The sequence below is a fragment of the Hyperolius riggenbachi genome, chromosome 1 (genome assembly GCF_040937935.1).
Source record: "Hyperolius riggenbachi isolate aHypRig1 chromosome 1, aHypRig1.pri, whole genome shotgun sequence".
Classification (NCBI taxonomy): domain Eukaryota; kingdom Metazoa; phylum Chordata; class Amphibia; order Anura; family Hyperoliidae; genus Hyperolius; species Hyperolius riggenbachi.
This window is the reverse complement of record NC_090646.1, coordinates 141,373,936-141,400,292: the sequence shown is the minus strand read 5'-3', so window position 1 is coordinate 141,400,292 and position 26,357 is coordinate 141,373,936. Positions and strand designations below refer to the sequence as shown.

The following is a 26,357-nucleotide window of genomic DNA, read 5'->3' as shown; positions in this document are numbered from 1 at the left end:
ATTTTGTCACATTACTGCCACAAACATGAATCAGTTTTATTGGAATTTCACATGAAAGACCAATACTAAGTGCTGTTCACATGAGAAGTGGAATGAAAATCATACATGATTCCAAACATTTTTTTTTACAAATAAATAACTGCAAAGTGGGGTGTGTGTAATTATTCAGCCCCCTTTGGTCTGAGTGCAGTCAGTTGCCCATAGACATTGCCTGATGAGTGCTAATGATTAAATAGAGTGCACCTGTGTGTAATCGAATGTCAGTAGAAATACAGCTGCTCTGTGACAGCCTCAGAGGTTGTCTAAGAGACTATTGGGAGCAACAACACCATGCAGTCCAAAGAACACACCAGACAGGTCAGGGATAAGGTTATTGAGAAATTTAAAGCAGGCTTAGGCTACAAAAAGATTTCCAAAGCCTTGAACATCCCACGGAGCGCTGTTCAAGCGATCATTCAGAAATGGAAGGAGTATGGCACAACTGTAAACCTACCAAGACAAGGCCATCCACATAAACTCACAGGCCAAACAAGGAGAGCGCTGATCAGAAATGCAGTCAAGAGGCCCATGGTGACTCTGGACGAGCTGCAGAAATGTATAGCTCAGGTGGGGGAATCTGTCCATAGGACAACTATTAGTTGTGCACTGCACAAAGTTGGCCTTTATAGAAGAGTGGCAAGAAGAAAGCCATTGTTAACTTAAAAGCATAAGAAGTCCTGTTTGCAGTTTGCTACAAGCTGTGTGGGGGACACAGCAAACATGTGGAAGAAGGCTGTCTGGTCAGATGAGACCAATATGGAACTTTTTGGCCAAAATGCAAAACACTATGTGTGGTGGAATACTAACACTGCACATCACTGAACACACCATCCCCACTGTCAAATATGGTGGTGGCAGCATCATGCTCTGGGGGTGCTACTCTTCAGCAGGGACAGGGAAGCTGGTCAGAGTTGATGGGAAGATGGATGGAGCCAAATACAGGGCAATCTTGGAAGAAAACCTCTTGAAATCTGCAAAAGACTTGAGACTGGGGTGGAGGTTCACCTTCCAGTAGGACAACGACCCTAAACATAAAGCCAGGGCAACAATGGAATGGTTTAAAACAAAACATCCATGTGTTAGAATGGATCAGCCAAAGTCCAGATCTAAATCCAATCGAGAATCTGTGGCAAGATCTGAAAACTGCTGTTCACAAACGCTGTCCATCTAATCTGACTGAGCTGGAGCTGTTTTGCAAAGAATGGGCAAGGATTTCAGTCTCTAGATGTGCAAAGCTGGTAGAGACATACCCTAAATGACTGGCAGCGGTAATTGCAGCAAAAGGTGGTTCTACAAAGTATTGACTCAGGGGGCTGAATAATTACGCACACCCCACTTTGAAGTTATTTGTTAAAAAAAATGTTTGGAATCATGTATGATTTTCGTTCCACTTCTTACGTGTACACCAATTTGTATTAGTCTTTCACGTGGAATTCCAATAAAATTGAATGTACTTCTGGGATCCAGCCCTATATTGCTGCATTCATCCATTCTATAGGGGTGAGCAGTGTTCTCCCAATTGTGACACTTCATATAACGTGAGTTAAAAAGTACATAAAAACATCACATCTTAGCATTCCTCCAATTATAGGGACACTATGGCGAAAAATTTTAAAATATGTGCAAACATATACTGTACAAATAAGAAGTATGTTTGTTTTTTTTTCCAGAGTAAAATGAGCCTTAAATTACTTTTCTCCTATGTTGCTGTCACTTACAGTAGGTTGTAGAAATGGGGGATTCTCAGGGATTTATTTATTTTCAAAAGCACTTAGTGAATGGCAGTTGCTCTGTCCAACTGCCCAAAAAACTGTGTAGCGAGCAGGGAAGCTGGCCAGCATCATTGTTGGCCCACCTGTCACTTCTCCCTTACTTCCCTTGCCCGTCACAGGTAGCTACAGGTGTCCCTTAGCATTAGGTAGCCAGAGCTATCCTCAATATCAAGTAGCTTAGAGGGGCCCCCAAGTATTGGGCAGCTAGAGAAACCCCAATAATAAATAGCTAGTGGTACCCCTGACTGAAGGGAGATCTCTTCAGTGGAATGACGAGATCTGGGTGAGTAACTTCTAAGTTACACTCTCATCAGGACTTTGCATAGGGAAGGAGAGAGGCGCTCTGGGAGGGGAGTGAGCCGCCTTTTCTTCATCAGGCGCCTGTAGGCACGTGCCTACAGTGCCTTATGGTAAATCCGGCCCTGAGCACAGCAGAAATGCAGTAATCTGACACACACACAGTACTACTCTAACACTGCAGTACTAAATGAGTACACAATAAATCCCTATGCCCTAAACTATACTGTGTAGCTAAGGCAAGGCAATGGCCCAGGCCTGGCCTGTGTGCACAAACAGCACACACAGAGACAGACACCTAACTAGCAGAGCTGCTGCAGGCTGCAGCAGAGACTGCCACAGCTCACAGACAGCAGAGACTGTCACAGCTCACAGACACACACTAGCTACAATCACAATACAACACACTACTACTAGCTAAAGAACAATCAAACCGTGTTATTGTACAGGTGGTAAGGTGTAAAAACGCTGGGTTTAACATAGTAATGCACTTGCTTCAGCCAAACACACTGGAGTGTCTCTCTCAGTGGCAGTCAAGCAAGGATGAGATTCTTTATCTACAGGAGGGACTGGCCAAGGTTCCCCTCTGTGATTGGTTGCTTGGGCTTAGGCTGGGAGCCCTCTGATGGGCTGAATGACGTCATGGACGTCATTTCCATGGTAACAGTACCCGGATGCGGATATCCGGCATGCGGCAAAATATCCGCATAGAGCTATCCGGATTTTGGCCCAACTATCTGGAATCCGAATCCGATCCGGAACGCGTAAAAAAATTCGGATATCCGGGTTACTCGGATATTCGGAATCCGGATGAGCAACCCTGATTACAATTATACAGCTGCCTGGGTAGGAGAGGAATAGTTAATGTTAGCTCATACATGGGGGAAGGTTAGTGTTAGGAGTAGGTGGGAGGAGGTTAGTGTTGGGTGTACACAGGGCATGAGAAATAGGTTACAGTGGATGCAAAAGCGCTGAAAATATTCAATGTAAAACTAGAGGGCCTTCAATGCCAATGAACAGGTACACGTAGATGCATTTACATACTTAAAGTGGACCCAAATTAAAAATACAAGATTTCAGAAATAAAATCTATTTTCTAAATTATAATAATAAATAGCAGCCTTTTTTCAGCTGCATGATGACAAATATAAAATATTTTACATTTAGTGGAGAAACCCCTCCCTTCCTTTCAAATTGCCGGGACAGAATCCGGCAAACTGTTGAAGTAGAAGGTGTCCAGCAAAGGAGGAATTGCTAATGGCTGCCACCTGTATAACACTAGTTATGCAAAGAGAAGGGTGAAAAGCATGCGCTGAAATGCTCATAGGCTTGAAGGAGTGTTTATTTATCTTTGTATGTGTCAGAGTGGTACAACTAAATATTTTGAATTAAAAAAAATGTTTGGTTTGGGTCGGCTTTAAAGAGACTCTGAAGCCTCTTAAAAATCCTTTTTTTATTAAACAATCCTGTTGAATACCTTAATCCTACCTAAACCGCCGCATCCCTGCGGCTGTAAATTATCTAAATCCCCCCCTAACTCGCCCTCCCTCTCCCCAGCAAAATCCACGACTTTCTTGGTCGTGGATTTTGGTGCCCCTGTGCACTTCCGTGTGAGGCAGGGCTATGAGCCACAGTCCTGCCTCACACGCGTCTGTCAGCGGCGGATCTCCGCCTCTCCCCCACCCCTCTCAGCAAAGGAAGACTGAGAGGGGCGGGGGAGAGGTGGCGATGCGCCGCTGACAGACGTGTGTGAGGCAGGGCTGCAGCTCATAGCCCTGCCTACCACGGAAGCGCTGCCCAGATCGCCCCCCCCCCCCCCCCCCCCCCCCCCCGGGATTTAGGGGGGATTTAGATAGTTTACAGCAGCGGGAATGCGGCAGTTTAGGTAGAACTAATGTATTACACAGGATTGTTTAATTAAAAAAAAAAGATTTTTAAGAGGCTTCAGAGTCTCTTTAAAGGGTACCAAAGATAAGTTTACTTACATAGGGCTTTTTTCAGCCCCCCGCAGTGTATCTGATCCTTTGATGGTCTCCTAATCTGCACTGGCTCTCCTGATCCGCACTGTTCTGTCACTGTCAGCCCCGGTAAAGTCCCCATTTGAGCCAGTCGAGGTCTACTCCACATGGGCCACACACCTCCTTGATCGCAGATCCATAGCTGGGAGTGTTCTGTGTATGCACAGTGGCAAGTTTTATGAACTGCACAGGATGCTCCCAGCCACAGGAGGGCAATTGAGGAGACACGCAAAGCTGGGACAGCGCATAGGGTGACAGCAACAAAGCGGTGCGACCCGGAAGGACAGCAAGGGACTAGAAACTGCAAGGGGCTGAAAGAAGCCCCAGGTAAGTAAAAATAAACGTTTTTTTTCCCAATTAGGGTTCCCTTCAAAATGTGTGTATATGGGGAAGAGTGTCATCAGTTGCATCAGTGTTAAATGCAGAGCAGCATATCTCATACCTGAAAACATTTACAAAGATCGTCCCTGTACCGCCAACAGTCCTTCAGATGCCCAAGAAGAGGGGGCCCGTATTGAGTAAGCTGAGGGGTGGGCTTTCAAGTGGACCTGAACTCAGAACTTCATCTTAGCTCTAAAAGTTAGGCAACAGCATAAAAACCTTTAAGGAAAAACATTTATTTGTTAAAGCTGATACAAATCCTGCAATAAATCTGCAGTTTGTCTACTTCCTGCTTTCATGGAAGCAGACATATTGTTTACAAAAGAACTCTCTTCCGTGGCAGTCAGCTCACACAGCTGAGAGATCAAATTACAAATTGAGTGTAGCCACAGATGAGGGGGAATTACACAGGCTAGATTCTCTAAATACATACAGGGTGCATTTCTATGTGTATTCCTTCTATCCAGTGCAAGAGTTCAGGTCCACATTACAGTTTACTAGCTCCCATCCACATCGTCGAAAGACCTAGAGATCCACGAGGGCACCATCCGGCATCAGCATTTTTTCTCCAACGAATGTAGCCCACATTATTGAAGTATCATTCGGTGTATGATATGATAGTTGCAACCATCAAGATGACATACAACTCGATCTAACCTACCAAAGTTTCATGTAGAGTTGATAGGTCATTCTCATGATCACATTAGGAATACAGTAAGAATACAGTGCAAGACATACAGTAGATCCAATTGTTAATAAATGAACATTCAGTGTAATGGTAACCACTAATGATCCAATCTTTTTTGTCTAATCTTACCAAATCTACTTTATGTAGCAGAAGGGTAAATTGAGTGAATGCAGTATATTGAATGGTTTTTTTAGGCCTTCTATTACATAGAAATGATAAGATTGGACAAAAAAATTGCATTATTAGTGGGCACCTTAAAGATTATAATTCCAGTAGAAGATGTGGGTACATTTGATCTTGTTAGAACAGTAGTCCGTTTTAACCTATACGACAACGTATCGTTCCAACCTACTTATGTTAGTTTCATGCAGCATAGTGTTGTGGGTAACATATTATTTTTAAGTGTTTTGTAATTGTCTCCCTACGCCGTCTTACTGTAGGGCCAGCATCAAAAAGGAGGAATCCACACAACAGTCTTCAGGAACAAAGCAGCAATTTTATTGTCCCATTACACACACATGCAATAAAGATCTGAGCAAATGGGCAACGAATGTTTCGGGGCCCCTGGGTCCCCTTTGTCAAGACATAAAAAACATGTTCAGATCTTTATTGCATGTGTGTGTAATGGACAATAAATTTGCTGCTTTGTTCTTGAAGACTGTTGTGCGGATTCCTCCTTTCTGAGGGCTGGTGCACACCAAAACCCGCTAGCAGATCCGCAAAATGCTAGCAGATTTTGAAACGCTTTTTCTTATTTTTCTATGGCGTTTTGCTGGCGTTTTGCTAGCGTTTTGCGGATTGCTGCAGCGGATTTCAGTATAGTAGATTTCATATATTGTTACAGTAAAGTTGTTACTGAACAGCTTCTGTAACAAAAACGCCTGCAAAACAGCTCTGAACAGGCGTTTTTCAGAGCGGTTTGCGTTTTTCCTATACTTAACATTGAGGCAGAAACGCACCCGCAATCCAAAAAATGCCTCACCCCGGCATTTTTCGTTTCTGCTCTGGTGTGCACCACCCCATTGAGATACATTGACCAAGCGGATCCGCAGCCGCAAGCGGCTGCAGAAACGCTGAACAAGCCGCTCGGTGTGCACCAGCCGTAATACTGGATTTTCACTGCCTTGGAATCCTGCACCAGCTGATCCACACACTAAAGTGTGTGTGTGTTTTTTGTTTTTTTTGTGTAGGTCTAAACTGCGCTTGCGCTTTTTATACGCGTGCCTAGCTCTGCGTGTGTGCAGTATAAAATGTAGGGTTATGGTTGCGCAGGGTGACATAGGCAACTGCAGGGGGGGGGGGGGGGGATTACAGCTGCCTAGAATACCCCCTCAGACCAGGGCTAGGGCAGTGTCTGTGGACAGGCACAAGTTGAGACACCAGAATATCTGCAGACATCCTGCAGCTCACAGGACCGCCCCATTTCTTTCCCTGCTACAGTTGACTGTGAATGGAGCAGCAGCGTGTGTGTACAGAGCATGAAACAGCAGCGTGTGTACAGAGCATGGAGCAGCTCTGCAGAGCTTAACAGAGTCAGGTATGAGCCCTCTGCCCTGCTGTGTGATTATATTGTATCTGGGTGTGATGATAATGAGATTTCCTACGGCTACAAAACTTGAATCCCATGGTCTTTTTTTATGTATGATGATATGTATGTACTGTATATGACTCATACCTATTTCCGGGAGTCTTTTTTCTGTTGGTTCTGAAGATTATAGATTTGTATATCTGCTTTTAACAATTTAAAGGGTACCTGAAGTGGGAAAAAAATAAAGGAAGTTGAATACTAACCTCAGTCGTGGGAAGCGTCTAGAGATCTGGGGTGTCAAACTCAATCATGTAAGGGGCCAAAATCTAAAACGTAGTCTAAGTCGCGGGCTAAATTGTTAAGATTTAACATTTACTGAACAGTCTCAAATAAAGTGGCATAACTATAGTGACTGGGGCTCTCTGCAGAGTAGTGCAGCGGAGCAGTTTTATATTTGCCTGTTCCAGTCCTGCTTCAAGTCTATTCCAGAGACACATGCTCTATCATCCATTCCTCTGGCTCTGAATGTATGATAGAGCATGCAGCTGCTGGGAAGAACAAAAAAGACAAGAAGCAGCACTGGAGCAGGCAGGGCAGGATTTACCATAAGGCACTGCAGGCAGTTGCCTACAGGCACCTGATGATGAAAAGGCGGCACGCTCCCCTCCCCGAGCACCTTCCTCCTGCCATTCCTATGCAGAGTTCTGAGCAGAGTGTAAAAGAGAGGTTACTCACCCAGCTCTCTGCATTAAAATTGGGGGCACCACTAGCTACTATTGAGGGTACCTTTGGCTACCTATTGCTAAGGGACAGCCCTGCTGTCGTTTTTCCCTTAGGGTCTGAGCCCACTAACGCTGTTGTGACCGCTTCAGTCTGATTTTCAGCATCTGTACATTAATGTGTAACTGAAAAGTGAATACAACTGTGTTAGTGGACTCAGGCCCTTACTTCCTATGATGGGCAAGGGAAGTAAGGGAGAAGTGACAGCTGGGCCAGCCAGCACACTTGCGATGTGGGTCAGCGGAGGTTTGCGGCTTCATGGGGGGTAAATATCTGTGCCTATAGGCTCCAGGTAAATATTACACTGTTCCACTGGTGCACTCAGGCCCTGATTTACATCACAGGAGCCTATAGGCACAGATGTCCTGGCACCCTAGACCAGAGCAGTGCTTTTCAGCGCAGGAAGATTTGAGCGCAGCCGGCCCCACCATAGACTGTAATAGGAATTACATCTATAGCGGCGCTCAGTGAGCAACGTCGGCGCCGTCAGAAGACGGAGCTGAAGTTGCTTTTAATACACAATAATTCGGCCTAAAGCAATAGCTGGAAGCCGAATTATTTCATTCCCCACCATCCATGGCGGCCTGGAGGGGGAATAGTAATTAGCACGGCCGGGACTTGTGCAGAAGCAGGATAAGCCATATACCGGCTGTATCCTGCGCCCAAGTCTACCGGCGCCGATTTCATATGTATGCCCCTAGACTTTTCCCTCCATGAACCTACAAACCCCTGCCACACCTCAAATGTGCTGGCTGTCCCAGCTGTTGCTTCTCCCTTACTTCCCTTGCATGTCATAGGTAGCAACAGGTGTCCCTTAGCATTAGGTAGCCAAAGGTACCCTCAGTGTTAAGCAGGTAGTAGTGCCCCAGTTGGAAAGGAGATCTCATCAGTGCAGAGAGCAGAATAAGTAAGTAACCTCTCATTTATGCTCAGGTGGGGACTCTGCATAGGGATGGAAGGAGGCACCATCATCAGGCGCCTGTAGGGACGTGCCTTATGGTAAATCCGGCCCTGGGTGCACTACTATGTGGGGAGATGGTGCTAGAGCACACATGTCAAACTCCGGCCCGTGGGCCAACTCTGGCCCTCGGAGCCATCAGATCTGGCGCTCAGGTGATTTCCCCACTCAAGGCCACCATAGAAGCTACAGTATATTGTAGGGTAAGCCCTAGATCACTAGGGAAGCCACGTGGGGAGGGGGACAGCACTAGATACTCATACTAGGGAACTGTATAGGAAAGGGAAGGGGGCCACTAGACACCAGGGAACTGTATAGGGGAAGGAAAAGGCCACTAGACACCAGGAAACTGTATAGGGGAGGAAGGACCACTAAACATCAGGGAATTGTATAGATGAGAGAGGGAGGACCACTAAACAGTAGCGAACTGTATAGGGGATGAAGGGGGGCTATTAGACACCAGGGAACTTTATAAGGGAGAAAGGTGGCCACTAGACATTGTCGGCCCGCAACTTGGTCCCAGAGCTCAATTTCGGCTCACTTTGAATTTGACTTCGACACCCCTGTGCTAGAGGGACATGTGTGTAGGTGGGTAACAGTAAATTCGGGCGCCTGAGGCAAGTGGACAAATCGGGCGCCGCCATTCACTCCCATAATAAATATCGTTTAATGGGCGCCCGACAGGAAAAAAGGGCGCCGGAGAAAAATAACGTTTTATAAGCGGCGCCCGGAGACTTTTACTGTTTTATAACTGCTTCTCATGATTACACATTATTTTATGATTTATAATTTTTTAAACATTATTTTTAAACGAAAAACAGTACAATCTTTTTTAAAACATTATTTTTAAACGAAAAACAGCACAATATTTTTTTCACACGTTATTAATGCTTATCACAGGGGGGTCTTAGGTTTAGGCACCACCAGGGGGGTCTTAGGTTTAGGCACCACCAGGGGGGTCTTAGGTTTAGGCACCAACAGGGGGGTCTTAGGTTTAGGCACCAACAGGGGGGTCTTAGGTTTAGGCACCACCAGGGGGGTCTTAGGTTTAGGCACCACCAGGGGGGTCTTAGGTTTAGGCACCAACAGGGGGGTCTTAGGTTTAGGCACCAACAGGGGGGTCTTAGGTTTAGGCACCAACAGGGGGGTCTTAGGTTTAGGCACCAACAGGGGGGTCTTAGGTTTAGGCACCACCAGGGGAGTCTTAGGGTTAGGCACCATCAGGGGAGTCTTAGGGTTAGGGACCACCAGGGGGGTCTTAGGTTTAGGCACCAACAGGGGGGTCTTAGGTTTAGGCACCAACAGGGGGGTCTTAGGTTTAGGCACCAACAGGGGGGTCTTAGGTTTAGGCACCACCAGGGGAGTCTTAGGGTTAGGCACCATCAGGGGAGTCTTAGGTTTAGGGACCACCAGGGGGGTCTTAGGTTTAGGCACCAACAGGGGGGTCTTAGGTTTAGGCACCACCAGGGGAGTCTTAGGGTTAGGCACCATCAGGGGAGTCTTAGGTTTAGGCACCACCAGGGGGGTCTTAGGTTTAGGCACCACCAGGGGGGTCTTAGGTTTAGGCACCATCAAGGGAGTCTTAGGTTTAGGCACCATCAGGGGAGTCTTAGGTTTAGGCACCACCAGGGGGGTCCTAGGTTTAGGCACCAACACGGGGGTCTAGGGGTTAGGGGTAGGTACAGGGAGGGTTACTTACTATTTTTTTTTAAACGTTATTATACGTTTCACTTTTTAAACGGAAGATTAACGTTTTCACAATTGCCAATTTCATGCACATTATTTAATGATTTATAACTTTATAAAACATTATTTTTAAACGAAATATAGTACATTATATTTTTAAACGTTATCCATGTTTATCGTTTAAAACCCCGCGCCCTTTTTTCCCAGCGCCCCTTTTTAAAGAGAATCTGTATTGTTAAAATCGCACAAAAGTAAACATACCAGTGCGTTAGGGGACATCTCCTATTACCCTCTGTCACAATTTCGCCGCTCCTCGCCACATTAAAAGTGGTTAAAAACAGTTTTAAAAAGTTTGTTTATAAACAAACAAAATGGCCACCAAAACAGGAAGTAGGTTGATGTACAGTATGTCCACACATAGAAAATACATCCATACACAAGCAGGCTGTATACACCCTTCCTTTTGAATCTCAAGAGATCATTTGTGTGTTTCTTTCCCCCTGCAGCTATCTTCCACTGAAGTGTCAGGCTGTTTCTTCCTGCAGAGTGCAGACAGCTTTGCCTGTATGTAATTCCTCAGTATGTGAAAGCCCAGCCAGCTCAGAGGAGGATTTATCCAGCTTGTAAAAGATAAGAGAGAAGCTGCCCTAATCTAAATAATACACAGGCAGTGTGCAGAGAGGGGCCTGGAGGGGGGAGATGCATCACAGAACCACAACACTGAAGAACTTGGCAGCCTTCCAGACACAGGCTGACAAGTCTGACAAGAGAGAGATAAGTTGATTTATTACAGAGATGGTGATAGTAAAACGTGCTGCAGTAAGCCAGAACACATTAGAATAGCTTTTGGAACTTGTAGGATGATAAAAACAGGATGCAATTTTTGTTACAGAGTCTCTTTAACGTACGCCCTGTAGGTGTGTTTGCTAGGTTATGAAGCAAACAAATAAATAAAATTTCAGAACAGCATTAAAAAACGACTATTTTTTCAATCCCTGACTTCCTGTTCTCTGGCCATGTAAAAGTGAGAATAACAGATGAAAGAAAAAGAATAGTTATCAGATATTTCATTAATATTTATATGCAATTCTGATTCACTGTCCTGTGACAGGAATATTCCATTGCATTCAGCCTGTACTGCGTAACAGGGGTGTTCTGCAGCAGTAACTATCTATAGGAAGCGCCGAAATATGACAGGCTGTCTTGTTACGCCCCTTGCGGGAGTTGGTAGGTTCCGGGTCATATGACAGCGGCGGTGCTGTGTACAGTGCGTGCAGCAGCAGGGAAGAGAGACGTCGGACAGTGATGGGGTCTGCGCTGCTGTGCTGTATTGTGCTAGCCGTGTGCGGACTGGGGCTGGCTAAGGATTACCCCCCGGTGAGTGACACCGTGTGTGACGTCACGCTGCTTGTCTGCGGGGGTGTTCTGTCGCTGGAGAGAATGTGAAAACTTCCTTCTTCCCTAACTACTTGTTATAACTTATATAACGCTGAACCTGTTTCATGGTCTGCTTCTGTCATCCAAACTTCCGGCTAACTTATGAGGATTGTATCCACAGTCAGCTGATTCTGAGTATGATTTATGAGGATATACAGAATAATATTTGTAAATCAGATTTCTCCCATATGCCTTAGATCAATACATGGTGGCAGGCTGGACTGTGTTACAGAAGAAATTATCAGGTGTATATAAATGCCAGACTAAACAGGTGGCTTTTCAGTTTGGACCTAAATGTTTCCAGGGATGGAGATGTTCTGATTGGGTGTGACAGGGAGTTCCAAAGTGTAGGGGCAGCATGACAGAAAGCTCTGTTACTCAGCAGGCAGAAGAGAAGAAACTTTGTTAAATGACTTATAAGAATTAAAAAAAATCTATTTTGTACTCACCTGGGGCTTCTTCCAGCCCCGAGCAATAGCTTCAGTCCTTCGCCGCAGCCCTGGTCCCCTTCGGTGTCCCCTCTGGCCGCCCGCAATGATGGCGACCCGCTGGCGGGATTGGCTCTTCCGCGCGGACACTCATGCCCATGCATCCACGCCATCAGGTGCAGAAGAGCCGACCCTGCTGGCTGGTCGCCATCATTGCAGTTGACCAGAGAGGACCGGGGCTGCGGCAAGGAACTGAGGCTGCTGCTTGGGACGAAGGTCCAGGTGAGTACAAAATAGATTTTTACATTTGCATCAGAAGTCCCCTTAAGGTGCCCATAAATAATTTTTCATCAGATGTGATCTTTTAATGCGATTTTTACAATCTAAAGTAATAGGAAGATAATTATCGATTGTTCCCATAAATGGGTCGATTAGGGCATTCTCTCTCTTCCAATCTGATCCATAGAATCATTTTACAGAGGGCTGTGGAGTCGGAGTAGGTGGTTTCATAAACAAGGAGTTGGACTTGGATGATTTTTGTACTGACTTCACAGCCCTAGTTTTACATCAATTTTCGCCACACACTGCACAGGTTTCTGTATATTTTGATTGTAAAAATTGTGAAATTACGTGGAAATATTGCATCTGATGAAAAAATTGTCATTAATGGGCACCTATATAGATACAATGTTTTGTCACTTGTCAATTTCCACTGTAAGCGGTGCGATGAGGCCTCAATTCTGGCAGGGTTTTCAAACAAATGACCTCGTGTACGGTAAGTTACTTCGGGAGGTAATGCCATTTAGCAATTCTGGTAGGTTTGAGGGTAGGAACACACTAGGCAGTGCGGGAAAGGTAGCGTTTTGGTTGCATTTTGCTGCATACGTGTCTCTGCGCTTTTAATGCGTTCTCCATGTGTTTGCGTTTTGCTTTTTTGTTCCGCACATGCATTTGTCCTGCGTGCACATTAATGCGTTTGTGGTTTGCATATATAAATTGCGTATGCGTTTTGCATGCATTTTATTTTCTATGTGGTTTATGCAAATCACTAGGAAATTAGCAGGAAGCAGAAATGCATCATCAAACTTTTTTTTATTATTTTTAAAGAAAAATGCATTTAAAAAACTTAGAAAACACATAAAAAAATGCACTAAAACACAATACCTCTGCGTCACCATCGACTTTCATTTTGTGCCTTTTGGAGAAATATGCAGCAAGACCAGCGTTTTTTAAAACACACAATGCAGAGCGTAAGCATATGCGTTTTTTCATGCGGCCCATTGACATGCATTATGTGCGTTTTCGCTGTTTTCTGCAACGCTAGAGTTTCTGCCCAGTGTGTTTCTACAATCTGTCATGTTTTACCTCATGCGGTAAATTTAAGTCATGAATTACGTTGTGGTAAATTATGCTTTAATTCGCATTCATTTACAGAAAATCGCTATTCTCATGGAAATTAGGAGGCATGTTAGCACATAATTTACCTATCAGTTTACCGATCAGCATTAAGGGTGCGTTTCCACTAGTGCGGTGGGAAATCGCCGCGCATTCTCCGTGGACGAATTCACATGCAGGAGCGAAATCGCATGCGGTTGTATGGGAATTTTACCGCGAATTCGCATACGATTTCGCATGGATGACGCTGTGTGCGAATTTAACCATGTCAGTGCCTGTGTGCTTTTTCATTGATTCCATGCGGAATCGTATGCGAATTCGCATGAAAAAACACCATGCGAATTCCCTATTAAATACATTGTATGCGAATCGCATGCGTGTGTGCGGTGTCCGAATTCGGATGGCTCTGCTGAGCAGATTTTTCCTGCACAAGAAAACGCTCCGTTTTCCTGACAAGTGGACACAGGCTCATTCACTTTTATTGGTTATGCGAATTTGCATGCGGGGAACGCATGCGAATTTGCGTTAGTGGAAACGCACCCTTAAGGTTATTATGCTGTAGTGTATCTTTTAGAGCAGAGAGGAGTTCTGAGCTCAGGTCTGCTTTAACAGATGGTTTCCCTCCTATGATTGCACCTCCAAGGGTAGCCATACATTATTATTATTGATTTATAAAGCACCAACATATTCCGTGGCGCTGTACAAAGTAAGAAACAAGCATGGGGTACATAATACAGACAATGGTGCACACCAAAATACAAGATACATAATTAGTGACAAAATGCAAAGAATGATACAAAATATAGAATTGGTAATGACAGTGATAAAATTAACATGATGAACAAAATGTATAATGGTTACCAAGACACAAAAGGGGGAGAGAGCCCTGCCCTTGTGAGCTTACAATCTAAAGGGAATGGGGGCAAGGGGAAACAGGAGGGGTAGTATGCAACAAATATATAGAGGCTGTGTGTTTTAGGATACCTAGTAAGAGTGCAATTTTGGTCTTAGGACAAAGGGAAGTGGCCTAAGGTAGCGCATACGCTTGTCGGAACAAGTGAGTTTTTAGAGAGCGTTTAAAGGTAGCAAAGGTTGGCGAGTGACATAAGTGTTGTGGGAGGGCATTCCAGAGGAGGGGTAAAGCGCATGCGAAGTCTAGCGATGTATGGACAGATTCGACCAAGAGACAAATCTCTCTTATCGAATCTGATAAGAGAGAGATCTGTCAGCTGCCCATACACCACAGGCGGATTTCTGATCAATTTCAGCATGAAATCTCTCGGGAATCGGCCTTCTGCGCCATATATATGTCCGCCTCGCCGCTCCCTGACGCAGTCCCCTAATGTCAATGTCCCCCCTGTGCCCCGTGTAAAGTATACATTACCTCTCCGCGGCCTCCACTTGTCCCCTGCTGGCTACCGGGATTTGATCTCTGCCTACACGCACGCCTCCACGTGGTTTACTAGTAAGGGCGCGCGTGTGTGATGTCACAGGTGCGCCTTTACTGTGAAACCATGTGGGGCGTGTGTGTATGGAGAGGAGAATGTGCCCGGAGCAGCGGAGGCCACTGACAGGTAATGTGTATGCACTTTACATGGGGCACGGGGGGGCCATTGACATTAAGGGGGACAACGTCGGTGGTTTTGTCACGATCGTCAGGAAATTGCACACTGTTATCTCCACGTACCCAATCAAGCAACATCTTGCAGCATGCGCAATTGAGAATGCGACCAATTTTCTGACCCAAAAATTGGTTGCATTGTCGGTCGGGCATGCACTTGGCGGCACCGACTTTCATCCAATTCAAATATAATAATCAAATTAGATGGTTGATCGGCCACCAAGTCGCCTGATGTTTGGCCACGTTTAGGGCTGGTGCACACTACAAGAGCTTTTCTGGGCGCTTTGTGATTTTAAAAGCTCTTGCTAATGTTATCCTATGTGTGTGTTCTCACTGGAGCAATGTGATTTCGTAAAAATCCCCCATAGCATTGTATTAGCCAGAGATTTTAAAATCACTAGCGTTTAAAAAGCTCTTGTAGTGTGCACCAGCCCTTACACTGAAGATGTCATTGGAAGGTTCTGAGGCTGCAAATCAACAAAGTGCTTGGGGGCCCTATCCAAAACTCGCACTGAGGCCCTTTGCCTCTTTAGCAACCCCCACTGTCCAGCACAATGATTTCACTGTCATGGTCCAGGTATGAAATAAACTGTTCTCCTTGTGAGGGAAGTAGGTCATAATGAAACTGGATGAGTGTGGTGTTTTCAGCAGTTCCTCTTTTTATAGTGTCATGCTTTCAGCTAGATCTGGATGTATTTTTGAAGAATGTCTAGATAAAAGCTGTTAATCTATTGCTTGCTGTCTGTGGTTTGTTGCAGTATACAGAGGACTGTAGAAGTGGAACTTACCCTCCCTCTGGACCTACGTAAGTTCATTGACCTTCTTTTTTTTTTTTTTTTTTTTTTTTATCTTGTTCCTAAGCGTACTAGTGGATGTGTTGCTCTCTGTCCACTTTTATTGAAACATTTTTTGCATTATGTTCCTTTACGATCTAATTTATATTTAACAGCTTGCTTAGGACACCTTCATCCACACACAAGAATACAAAAACATTTCAAATAAGAACACAGGCAAAATAAACACACATTTAAATTTACTAAATTTAAGCTCCTGTATAGAAATGAGCAACTATTCTAAAACAGGTTCCAGCAAGTTTCCTAAAGCATTATATTATTAATGACATTTAGTTAACATAAAAGCTTGTGGAACATGTTATATAAATGTTTGTTCTAAAGTGGAATACAAAATATTCTTTGTACAAACAGAATTTAGCAACAAGTTCTTTCTGACATTTAAAACAAAACTTTCATGACAGTAGACTAATGGCAAAATTGTATACTGCACAGCCTTGCCACCTCAGCAGGGAGGTGTATCTGATTGTGTAGAAAAATTTGGAAGTATATTCAAGTTGCTATGGGGTGTGTCCAGGAAATGGTATACATATCCTATATAATAATATCCCTGTCCTGCGTCCACCTGTGTCTATGCGTCGTGCCTGTCGCATATGCGTGGCACGTGGATGGACAGCAGAGAGGGGATGAGCCAGCTCAGTGGTGTGGGTTGCGACCGTGCGTGGACCACAAATGTGCACGTGTTGCGGGGGAGGGTTAAGTCACAGCCGAGGCAAATAGCCCCAAAAATGGTACAGGCAGCGCTTTAGTGAGCGGATCGTAATCAACTGCTCATATGTGAACACTCTCAGAGGGAATCAATGCACAAGCGCTTTTAGAGCAATTTTCAAAATCCCCGGCATTTAAAGAATCCCAAAAGCGCCCTTAAGCTGGCCATACACTGGCCCGATTTGCCGCCGTTTCGACAGCAGATTCGATCACTGGGATCGAATCTGCTGCCAATCGTTCGCGCTACACGCCGAATTTCGATCCATTTCGTCCGATCGCTCCGTGCGGAAAATTACCGTCGATCGCCCGCGGGTAGGGAGCACGTCGCTATCGGCGTTCGAGTACCCGACGACCGACACAACAGAGCCGCATACATTACCTGCTCCGCCGGCACGACTACCCCCGGTCACCGCTGCTCCGTGTCCGCGCTGGTCTCCGGCATGCTTCAGTTCCTCCTGCCCGGCAGGAAGTTTAAACAGTAGAGGGCGCTCTACTGTTTAAACTTCCTGCCGGGTAGGAAGAAGTAAAGCATGCTGGACCTGGAGACCAGAGCGGAGAAGATAGCGGAGACCTGGGGACTGGAGTCGTGCCAGCGGAGCAGGTAATGTATGCGGACGGGGGGAGCGGCGGCAGCACCACCACCACAACAGATTGTGAACGGTTTCAGGCTGAAATCGGTTCACAATCTGCGTGCAGTAAAGATAGCCATACGATCCCTCTCTGATCAGAGAGGGATCTATCTGTTGGTTGAATCTGATGGCAAATCGACCAGTGTATGGCTACCTTTAGTGTGAACAAGCCCTTACTTACCTGGGGCCTCCTCCAGCCCCTTGCAGCTGACATGTCCCTCGCAGCGGGTCCCCGCCGGTGCAGAGGCTGACCTCGTCCGTACAGACCACACCACGTGTGGGTGATTGACAGCGGCGCTCGCGCAGGCACAGTAGAGGACAACCTCGCGAGGTCAGCCTCTGCACCAACGGGGCCACCGGGCCGACAGCTGGCAGCGGAGCTGCTGCGAGGGACATGTTGGCTGCAAGGGGCTGGAGGAAGCCCCAGGTAAGTAAATGTCATTTTTGTTTTTGTCTTTTTAATCTGCTTGGACATTCCCTTTAAGCAGTGCAAGTTGCCTGGCTGTCTTGCTGATCCTCTGCCTCCAATACTTTTATCCATAGATCCTGAACAAGCATACAGCAGTTCAGGTCAGGTGTTTCTGACATTATTACCAGATCTGACAAGCTTGTTTCTGGTGCGATTCAGACACTCCTGCAACCAAATGGAGCAGCGGGGCTGCCAGGCAACTGGTATTGCTTACAAGAAAATAAGGTAGCATCCATAAACCTCTCACTTCAGTTATCCTTTAATTTTCATTTCATACAGTCACAATGAGTGTTGGGCTGTAGTGGGGTTTCACTGGGTGAACCTGATGGGAGAACTGCTTGCATTGAAGATCATCTTCTCCTTCACTTCATCCTGGAGCTCCATTGAATTCACTGCCACAGAGCATAGAAAGCTGGATGGACAGTACCATCCAGGCCACCCATTCTTTTCTCAAGACCCTGGGGGTGGCTCCAGCTCCAGGATAGTGGGGAAGGGAAGAGAGGTGACAGGGATGGGGAGCATCATAGCGTAGAATAGGGCAAATGTAGTGTGGGTCAGTGGGCAAACAGACTACATGTCGATGGGGGTTCACAAACCTTCAAATCCTGAGCAAACTTGGGTTGTCAAATCCATTTCCCCTACCATATCACCATGACTAGTGTATTGTCTAGGATGGGCAAGCAACCATGGCAAAGGATGCCAGCTGTAGGCAGCAATTACCAACAGGTGCAGCCATTATGTCCCCTCAGAGCAGGCAGTCTGTTTTCTTCCCAGTATATTAAAGCAGATTGCCTTCTGTTCCTGAAAATTCGCATGTCACTTCATCCTCCCACTGTCGGCAACACCATACACATTACTCCCTCTCTGCTATCATCTCCCCTTCTCTCTAGCCACAAACTATTCCTATTTCTCTGCTCACACTACCCCTCCTCTGCTCTCACTAAACCTAACTTGCATACACACAAGTCCCACCCCCACATCTCTCTGCTCTGCCTACTACTCCTCCTGGCTTCTGGGGACATATTACCAAACCCAGGGCCCACTCCTAGACCTCACACTGCTCAGACTACAACTCATTCCACCAATAACAAACCTCACCACCTCCCCTCCCAGAACACCTACAACCTTATTGACATCCCCCTTCTTCCCAGCTCTCCCCTCCCCATATCTGGGGCTCTATGGAACTCCCGCTCCGTTTGTAATGAACTGGCCTTTATTCATGACATGTTTATCTCCAACACTTTCACCATCCTGGGGCTCACTGAGACATGGATAATTCCATCAGACACGGTGTCTCCAGCTGCTCTATCATGGTGGTCTAAAATTTAGTCATGCCCCTAGACCTGGTCACAAACATGGAGGCGGGGTGGGTATCCTCCTCTCTGAACACTGTTCCTTTAAACCACTCACACCAGCGCCCGCACTCTTACTCTCAGCCTTTGAAGTTCATGCTGTCCGTCTCTATTCTCCATACCACATCCAGATTGCTGTTATCTACCGCCCGCCTGGTCCAGCCTTTACTTTCATTGCTCACTTTTCAGCATGGCTTCTCCAGTTCCTCTCCACTGATATACCCTCTATTATCATTGGAGATGTTAATATACCCATAGATACTAATTGCCCTACTGCCACCAAACTGCTCTCTCTCACTTCGTTTGACCTCGCCCAATGGTCCTCCACTTCCACCCACAAAAACGGCCACACTCTTGACCTTGTCTTTACCCGCCTCTGTTCTATTTCAAGCTTCCATAACACTCCGCTTCCCCTCTCAGACCACAACCTTCTTACCTTCTCAATCAATTCTTCTCTACCGTCAACTCCTCCAACACTACACCATACAGTCACGTGCAGGAATTACCGCAACCTGGATCTGAATTCCTCTAAGTACTCTGTCTTCCTACACTGATCAACCATTTTTACCAGCTCAACCATCACCTATAAATTTCTTCTGTCTGCCTGCACCCTCGCTCACTACCAACTGCCTTCCCCCCCCCCCCCCCCCCCCCGCTCCACAAGACCACTCTCCCACTCTAACAACTTTCACCACACTCACTGAACAGTGTCTTTCCTCACTAATCGCCACAGCGCATCTCACTACCTGTGCCCTGGACCCCATTCCCTCATCTAATCCCCCAGCTTTCCTCCTCCTTTAATCCCGCTCTAACAACTCTATTCAACCTCTCTATCTCCACTGGCACTTTTTCCTTCCTTATTCAAACAAGCTATCATCACACCACTTATCAAAAAACCCTCTCTTGATCCAACTTCTCTATCCAATTACCGTCCTGTCTCACTCCTCCCCTTTGCTTCTAAACTGCTGGAACGTCACATCCATTCAGAATTGTCTGCCTTTCTCTCTACCAACTCCTTACTTGACCCCTCTCAATCTGGATTCCGCACACATCATTCCACTGAAACTGTCCTCACGAAAGTTGCTAATGACCTACTGGTAGCTAAATCCAAAGGCCAGTTCTCCATTCTAATACTCCTTGAGCTTTCCTCTGCCTTTGACACGCTTGATCATGCTCTGCTTCTGCAGACACTGTCATCTTTAGGAATCAAGGGACAAGCACATTCCTGGATCACCTCTTATCTCTCTGGACGCTCTTATACTGTGTCCTTCTCTAACACCAATTCCTCTCCACACCCACTGTCTGTTGGTGTACCTCAAGGCTCTGTTCTTGGGCCACTACTTTTCTCAATCTACACTCGTGGCCTGGGACAACTAATTACAGTAACTCTTTTGGCTTCCAGTATCACCTCTATGCGGATGACACCCATCTATCTCTCAGCTCCTGATCTGTCATCACTACTATCTAGAGTCCCCGACTGTCTACGTGCCGTTTCTGCATTCATGTCCTCCCACTTCTTCAGACTGAACATGACTAAAACGGAAATTGTGATTTTTTTTTTTTTTTTTTTCCCACCATCGCTATCTACAACCCCACCAATTGCAACCATAACTGTAGACAACACCCCAATAAACTCAACCACTAAGGCCTGCTGCTTGGGGGTTATACTTGAATCAGAGCTCTCCTTTAAACCTCACATTGCCTAATTAACCACCACCTGCTTTTTACAGCTCAAAAATATATTCCGTATCCGTCCCTTCCCGACACAAGAGGCCACCAAAATGCTTGTTCATGCCTTAATCATCTCCCGCCTAGACTACTGCAACACCCTGCTCTGTGGTCTACGAAAAAACAGGCTAACACCTCTCCAATCCCTTCTAAATTCAGCGGCCCGCCCATTCACCTTTCCACACGCTTTTCCGATGCAGCCCCACTGTGCCGTTCTCTCCACTTGTTACCCATTACCCAGAGGATCCAGTACAAACTCCTGACTCTAACATACAAAGCCCTTCACGAGTTGTCTCCTCCATACATCTCCTCACTAAGCTCAAGATATTGTCCCTCCCGCAATCTTCGCTCCTCCCAAGAAATTCTCCTGGCCTCTAAGCTGATCACCTCCTCTCATGCTCGCATCCAGGACTTTACACGAGCATCATCCCTGATCTGGAACTCTCTTCCACAGCCTGTATGTCATGCTCCAAACCTGGACATTTTCAAACGCGCTCTTAAAACACACCTTTTCAGTCAAGCTTATAACATTCTATAGCCCTTATTTACTTACAGTGGAGGAAATAATTTTTTGACCCCCTCACTGATTTTGTAAGTTTGTCCAATGACAAAGAAATGAAAAGTCTCAGAACAGTATCATTTCAATGGTAGATTTATTTTAACAGTGGCAGATAGCACATCAAAAGGAAAATCGAAAAAATAACCTTAAATAAAAGATAGCAACTGATTTGCATTTCATTGAGTGAAATAAGTTTTTGAACCCCTACCAACCATTAAGAGTTCTGGCTCCCACAGAGTGGTTAGACACTTCTACTCAATTAGTCACCCTCATTAAGGATACCTGTCTTAACTAGTCACCTGTATAAAAGACACCTGTCTACAGAATCAATCAATCAAGCAGACTCCAAACTCTCCGACATGGGAAAGACCAAAGAGCTGTCCAAGGATGTCCGAGACAAAATTGTAGACCTGCACAAGGCTGGAATGGGCTACAAAACCATTAGCAAGATGCTGGGAGAGAAGGTGACAACTGTTGGTGCGATTGTTCGAAAATGGAAGGAGCACAAAATGACCATCAATCGACCTCGCTCTGGGGCTCCATGCAAGATCTCACCTCGTGGGGTGTCAATGGTGCAGAGAAAGGTGGAAAAGTATCCGAGAAATACATGGGAGGAGTTAGTGAATGACCTCAAATTAGCAGGGACCACAGTCACCAAGAAAACCATTGGAAACACATTACACCGCAATGGATTAAAATCCTGCAGGGCTCGCAAGGTCACCCTGCTCAAGAAGGCACATGTGCAGGCCCGTCTGAAGTTTGCCAATGAACACCTAAATGATTCTGTGAGTGACTGGGAGAAGGTGCTGTGGTCTGATGAGACCAAAATAGAGCTCTTTGGCATTAACTCAACTCGCTGTGTTTGGAGGAAGAAAAATGCTGCCTATGACCCCCAAAACACCGTCCCCACCGTCAAGCTTGGGGGTGGAAACATTTTGCTTTGGGGGTGTTTTTCTGCTAAGGGCACAGGACAACTTAATCGCATTAACGGGAAAATGGACGGAGCCATGTATCGTGAAATCCTGAACGACAACCTCCTTCCCTCTGCCAGGAAACTGAAAATGGGTCGTGGATGGGTGTTCCAGCACGACAATGACCCAAAACATACAGCAAAGGCAACAAAGGAGTGGCTTAAGAAGAAGCACTTTAAGGTCATGGAGTGGCCTAGTCAGTCTCCGGACCTTAATCCAATAGGAAACCTATGGAGGGAGCTCAAGCTCAGAGTTGCACAGAGACAGCCTCGAAACATTAGGGATTTAGAGATGATCTGCAAAGAGGAGTAGACCATCATTCCTCCTAAAATGTGTGCAAACTTGGTCATCAATTACAAGAAACGTTTGACTTCTGTGCTTGCAAACAAGGGTTTTTCCACTAAGTATTAAGTCTTTTATTGTTAGAGGGTTCAAAAACTTATTTCACTCAATGAAATGCAAATCAGTTACTATCTTTTATTTAAGGTTATTTTTTCGATTTTCCTTTTGATGTGCTATCTGCCACTGGTAAAATAAACCTACCATTGAAATGATACTGTTCTGAGACTTTTCATTTCTTTGTCATTGGACAAACTTACAAAATCAGTGAGGGGTCAAATAATTATTTCCTCCACTGTATCTGTCACAATGTAATCAGAGGCAAAGGGTCACTGCCTCATCCATCCTCCACCCCCTTACCTAGTGTGTCCCCCACTACCCATAAGATTGTAAGCTCGCAAGGGCAGGGTCATCCTCCTAATGTTTACTGTTTTTGTAACAATATTTGTGCTGCTTGGAACTCTGCTGTACATTTGTTAGTTGTATCTATGTTCCCCTTGTCGTCTTATTGTGCTTTGTAAAGCGCTGCGGAATATGTTGGCGCTATATAAATAAAAAATAATAATATAATAATTTGAACCCATTTTTATTTTAGTTACTAGCTGCTTGCCCGGCGTTGCTTGAGTATGTATTTTGCTGGTGTCGGCTCCACCCACTTTTTTAACCCTAACAATTACTCAATGACCAAGTTTGTGAGCTTTGTGGTCCTTGGCATCAATAATTTGCATTGAAATGAAAAAATCTGATGGGTTGTGTGTGGCTCCACCCCTTTTCTGAATTTGAACCCCAGTCACCCAATGACCAACTGTACCAGGTTTGAGGCCTGTGCCATTAACAGTGCAAGAATTACCAATCTTCAATAAATCACTGCGCTCCAATGGTGAATTTATAAACAACAGGGGTTCGCAGTACGAAAAAGGTCACTTCACCTTCACAAAAGACTAATGGATCAGTATTACTGCGCTCCAATACCTCTCACGGAGGATCGCCACCCAGAAGCGCGTCTTGCCACACAGCGTATAAACAGATTCCGGTCAGCCAGGTATTCATAAAAGCAATTCCAGTCTTTATTGTGATGCAAGCTTCAGACAGTGGTTCCACAGCGGCTGCTCGATCCGCGGTATGGAGCGCACGCCACCGGGTCTCCCACTTCCTTGCTGCCTTGTTATGACGTCACCGCGTACCTCACGCTCCGCCCTACGCGTTTCGTCACCGTCGTGACTCATTCAGGGGCTGGAGGACAGCGGTTGACGTCTTCCCCAAAACTCTAAAACCACGCCCACTCCACCTCCAGGACCTCCCACAACACCGCCCTCTCTTGCTGCTAGGAGACCAGGTAGCGTACTGACCTCAATGCGCGCGGAATGCCTTCCATGACATATACATAATCTCCACTACAACCATACTAATTCAACCTTGTGCAATATAAATATTAATACACTCCATGTCCTATATCTCATAATTACCATATTACAAACACTATTGCTGTATAAATACCAATGTTTCTACATTACTAAAGTGCATTAACCCTCCTATTACCTTATAATCCATCAACATTTCTACCACTTAGCAACATACGTGGACTCCTTACCCAAACCCCTCTTACCATCATCTTATGATCTTAAAGTGACAGTGCATCATTAATACTTATACCTACAACATAATTGCCTCCAAACTTCATAATTCATCCCAAACCCCCTTATTCTCCATTCACCCCAATGGACTTAAAGTGACAGTGCAAATAATGTACTTTATACTTAATCCCTACACCTATTCAGGCCAACGAGTGTGCCCCCCATGCGCCATCCGTGCACATGGTGCACACCCCCCGGCATACCATTCCTAAAGTGACAGTGCTTATATATAAAATTGTGAAATACAAAAAATATACAAAAAATATATAAATACGCAAATAATATACAAAATATACAAATCCTGTAAAATACATGGTGATACAACCGTGAATTGTGCAACTACAACACTCAGTGATTCTACCTCACCCAAATCCCTCATCTATCATTACTTCATTTCAGGCATTAGCAATAAAACAATTTATATCCAGCTCTATGTTTAACCCTTTGGGTGTCAAAGTCCCCAACCTATATATCCATTCTGTCTCCTTCTTACAGAGCTGCTGCAGACGATTGGAACCACGCCAATGTGTTTTAACATGCTCGACTGCAGCAACCCTGAGAGAGCTGGGGTCCTTACCGTGACTTTCTAAAAAATGGGCCGACACACTATGCGAAACAAATCCTTTCTTAATATTAAAAATATGCTGATATATCCTCTTTTTCAAGGGCTGGGATGTTCTTCCCACATATTGTAAATTACAACCACACGTTAGCACGTATACCACATAACTCGTGGAGCAGGTCATAAAATTCCTAATTTTGAATTCTTTCTGATTTTGGCTAGAGGTAATGCAATCAACCCTATTAGTATTTGTCTCCCTACATAGACAGCAGTTCCTACAAGGGTAGTACCCTGGTCTCTGCCATGGGTTACTACCCCTCACAGGAGGGTTAACACAGCTTGGGACTAACATGTCCCTCAGATTGGGGGCCCTTCTATATACAAATTTGGGAACAGATGGTATAACTCTACTGAGCTGAGCATCCTGTTGCAACACATGCCAGTACCTCCGAAATACCCCCTCCACCTGTTTATATTGGCCATTAAAGGTGGAAACAAATGATAAAGGGGGGCACTCCGCCTCCCTCCCTGACCTTCCCCTCAACAGGTCATTTCTGTCCATGGCTGCTACCTCATTCTCCACCTCCTGAATTTGCCCTCTCTAGGAATTATTTCTGGCATAAGGGTGAGTATTATGCGCAGATTAAGGGCTGTGCAATGGGGGCGCCGTTCGCCCCCTCCCTGGCTAACATTTACATGGCTGAGTGGGAGGAGCTAGCCATGGGGATGTGCCCCAACAAGGTCATAGAATGGCGGAGGTTCATTGTTTCTTCAAAAAAACTGACCGTAATGGTTTCATACCAACAGTAAGTTGCCACCATCCCAGATGGTTAGGGGCTGTACCCAAGGGACAGTTCCAAAGGGTGAGAAGGAATTGTTCCAATGTAGGGGATTATCGTGAACAGGCTAGGGTTCTGTCAGATAGATTCATGCAAAAGGGATACTCACCTCATGAGATTCAGGAGGTGGAGAATGAGGTAGCAGCCATGGACAGAAATGACCTGTTGAGGGGAAGGTCAGGGAGGGAGGCGGAGTGCCCCCCTTTATCATTTGTTTCCACCTTTAATGGCCAATATAAACAGGTGGAGGGGGTATTTCGGAGGTACTGGCATGTGTTGCAACAGGATGCTCAGCTCAGTAGAGTTATACCATCTGTTCCCAAATTTGTATATAGAAGGGCCCCCAATCTGAGGGACATGTTAGTCCCAAGCTGTGTTAACCCTCCTGTGAGTGGTAGTAACCCATGGCAGAGACCAGGGTACTACCCTTGTAGGAACTGCTGTCTATGTAGGGAGACAAATACTAATAGGGTTGATTGCATTACCTCTAGCCAAAATCAGAAAGAATTCAAAATTAGGAATTTTATGACCTGCTCCACGAGTTATGTGGTATACGTGCTAACGTGTGGTTGTAATTTACAATATGTGGGAAGAACATCCCAGCCCTTGAAAAAGAGGATATATCAGCATATTTTTAATATTAAGAAAGGATTTGTTTCGCATAGTGTGTCGGCCCATTTTTTAGAAA

At 45.5% G+C, this 26,357-nt stretch overlaps 1 protein-coding gene across 1 annotated transcript in view; it reads left to right on the top strand.

The window, feature by feature from the left end:
- The first annotated feature begins 11,397 nt into the window (after positions 1-11,397).
- Positions 11,398-26,357, top strand: part of ASAH1 (N-acylsphingosine amidohydrolase 1) — an 80,238-nt gene continuing 65,278 nt past the window's right edge. Inside the window, exons 1-2 of the mRNA XM_068278658.1 lie at positions 11,398-11,524; positions 15,787-15,833. Of these exons, the coding sequence (XP_068134759.1) occupies positions 11,453-11,524; positions 15,787-15,833 (119 nt within the window). The 5' untranslated portion in view covers positions 11,398-11,452. The remainder of the gene's footprint in view (positions 11,525-15,786; positions 15,834-26,357) is intronic.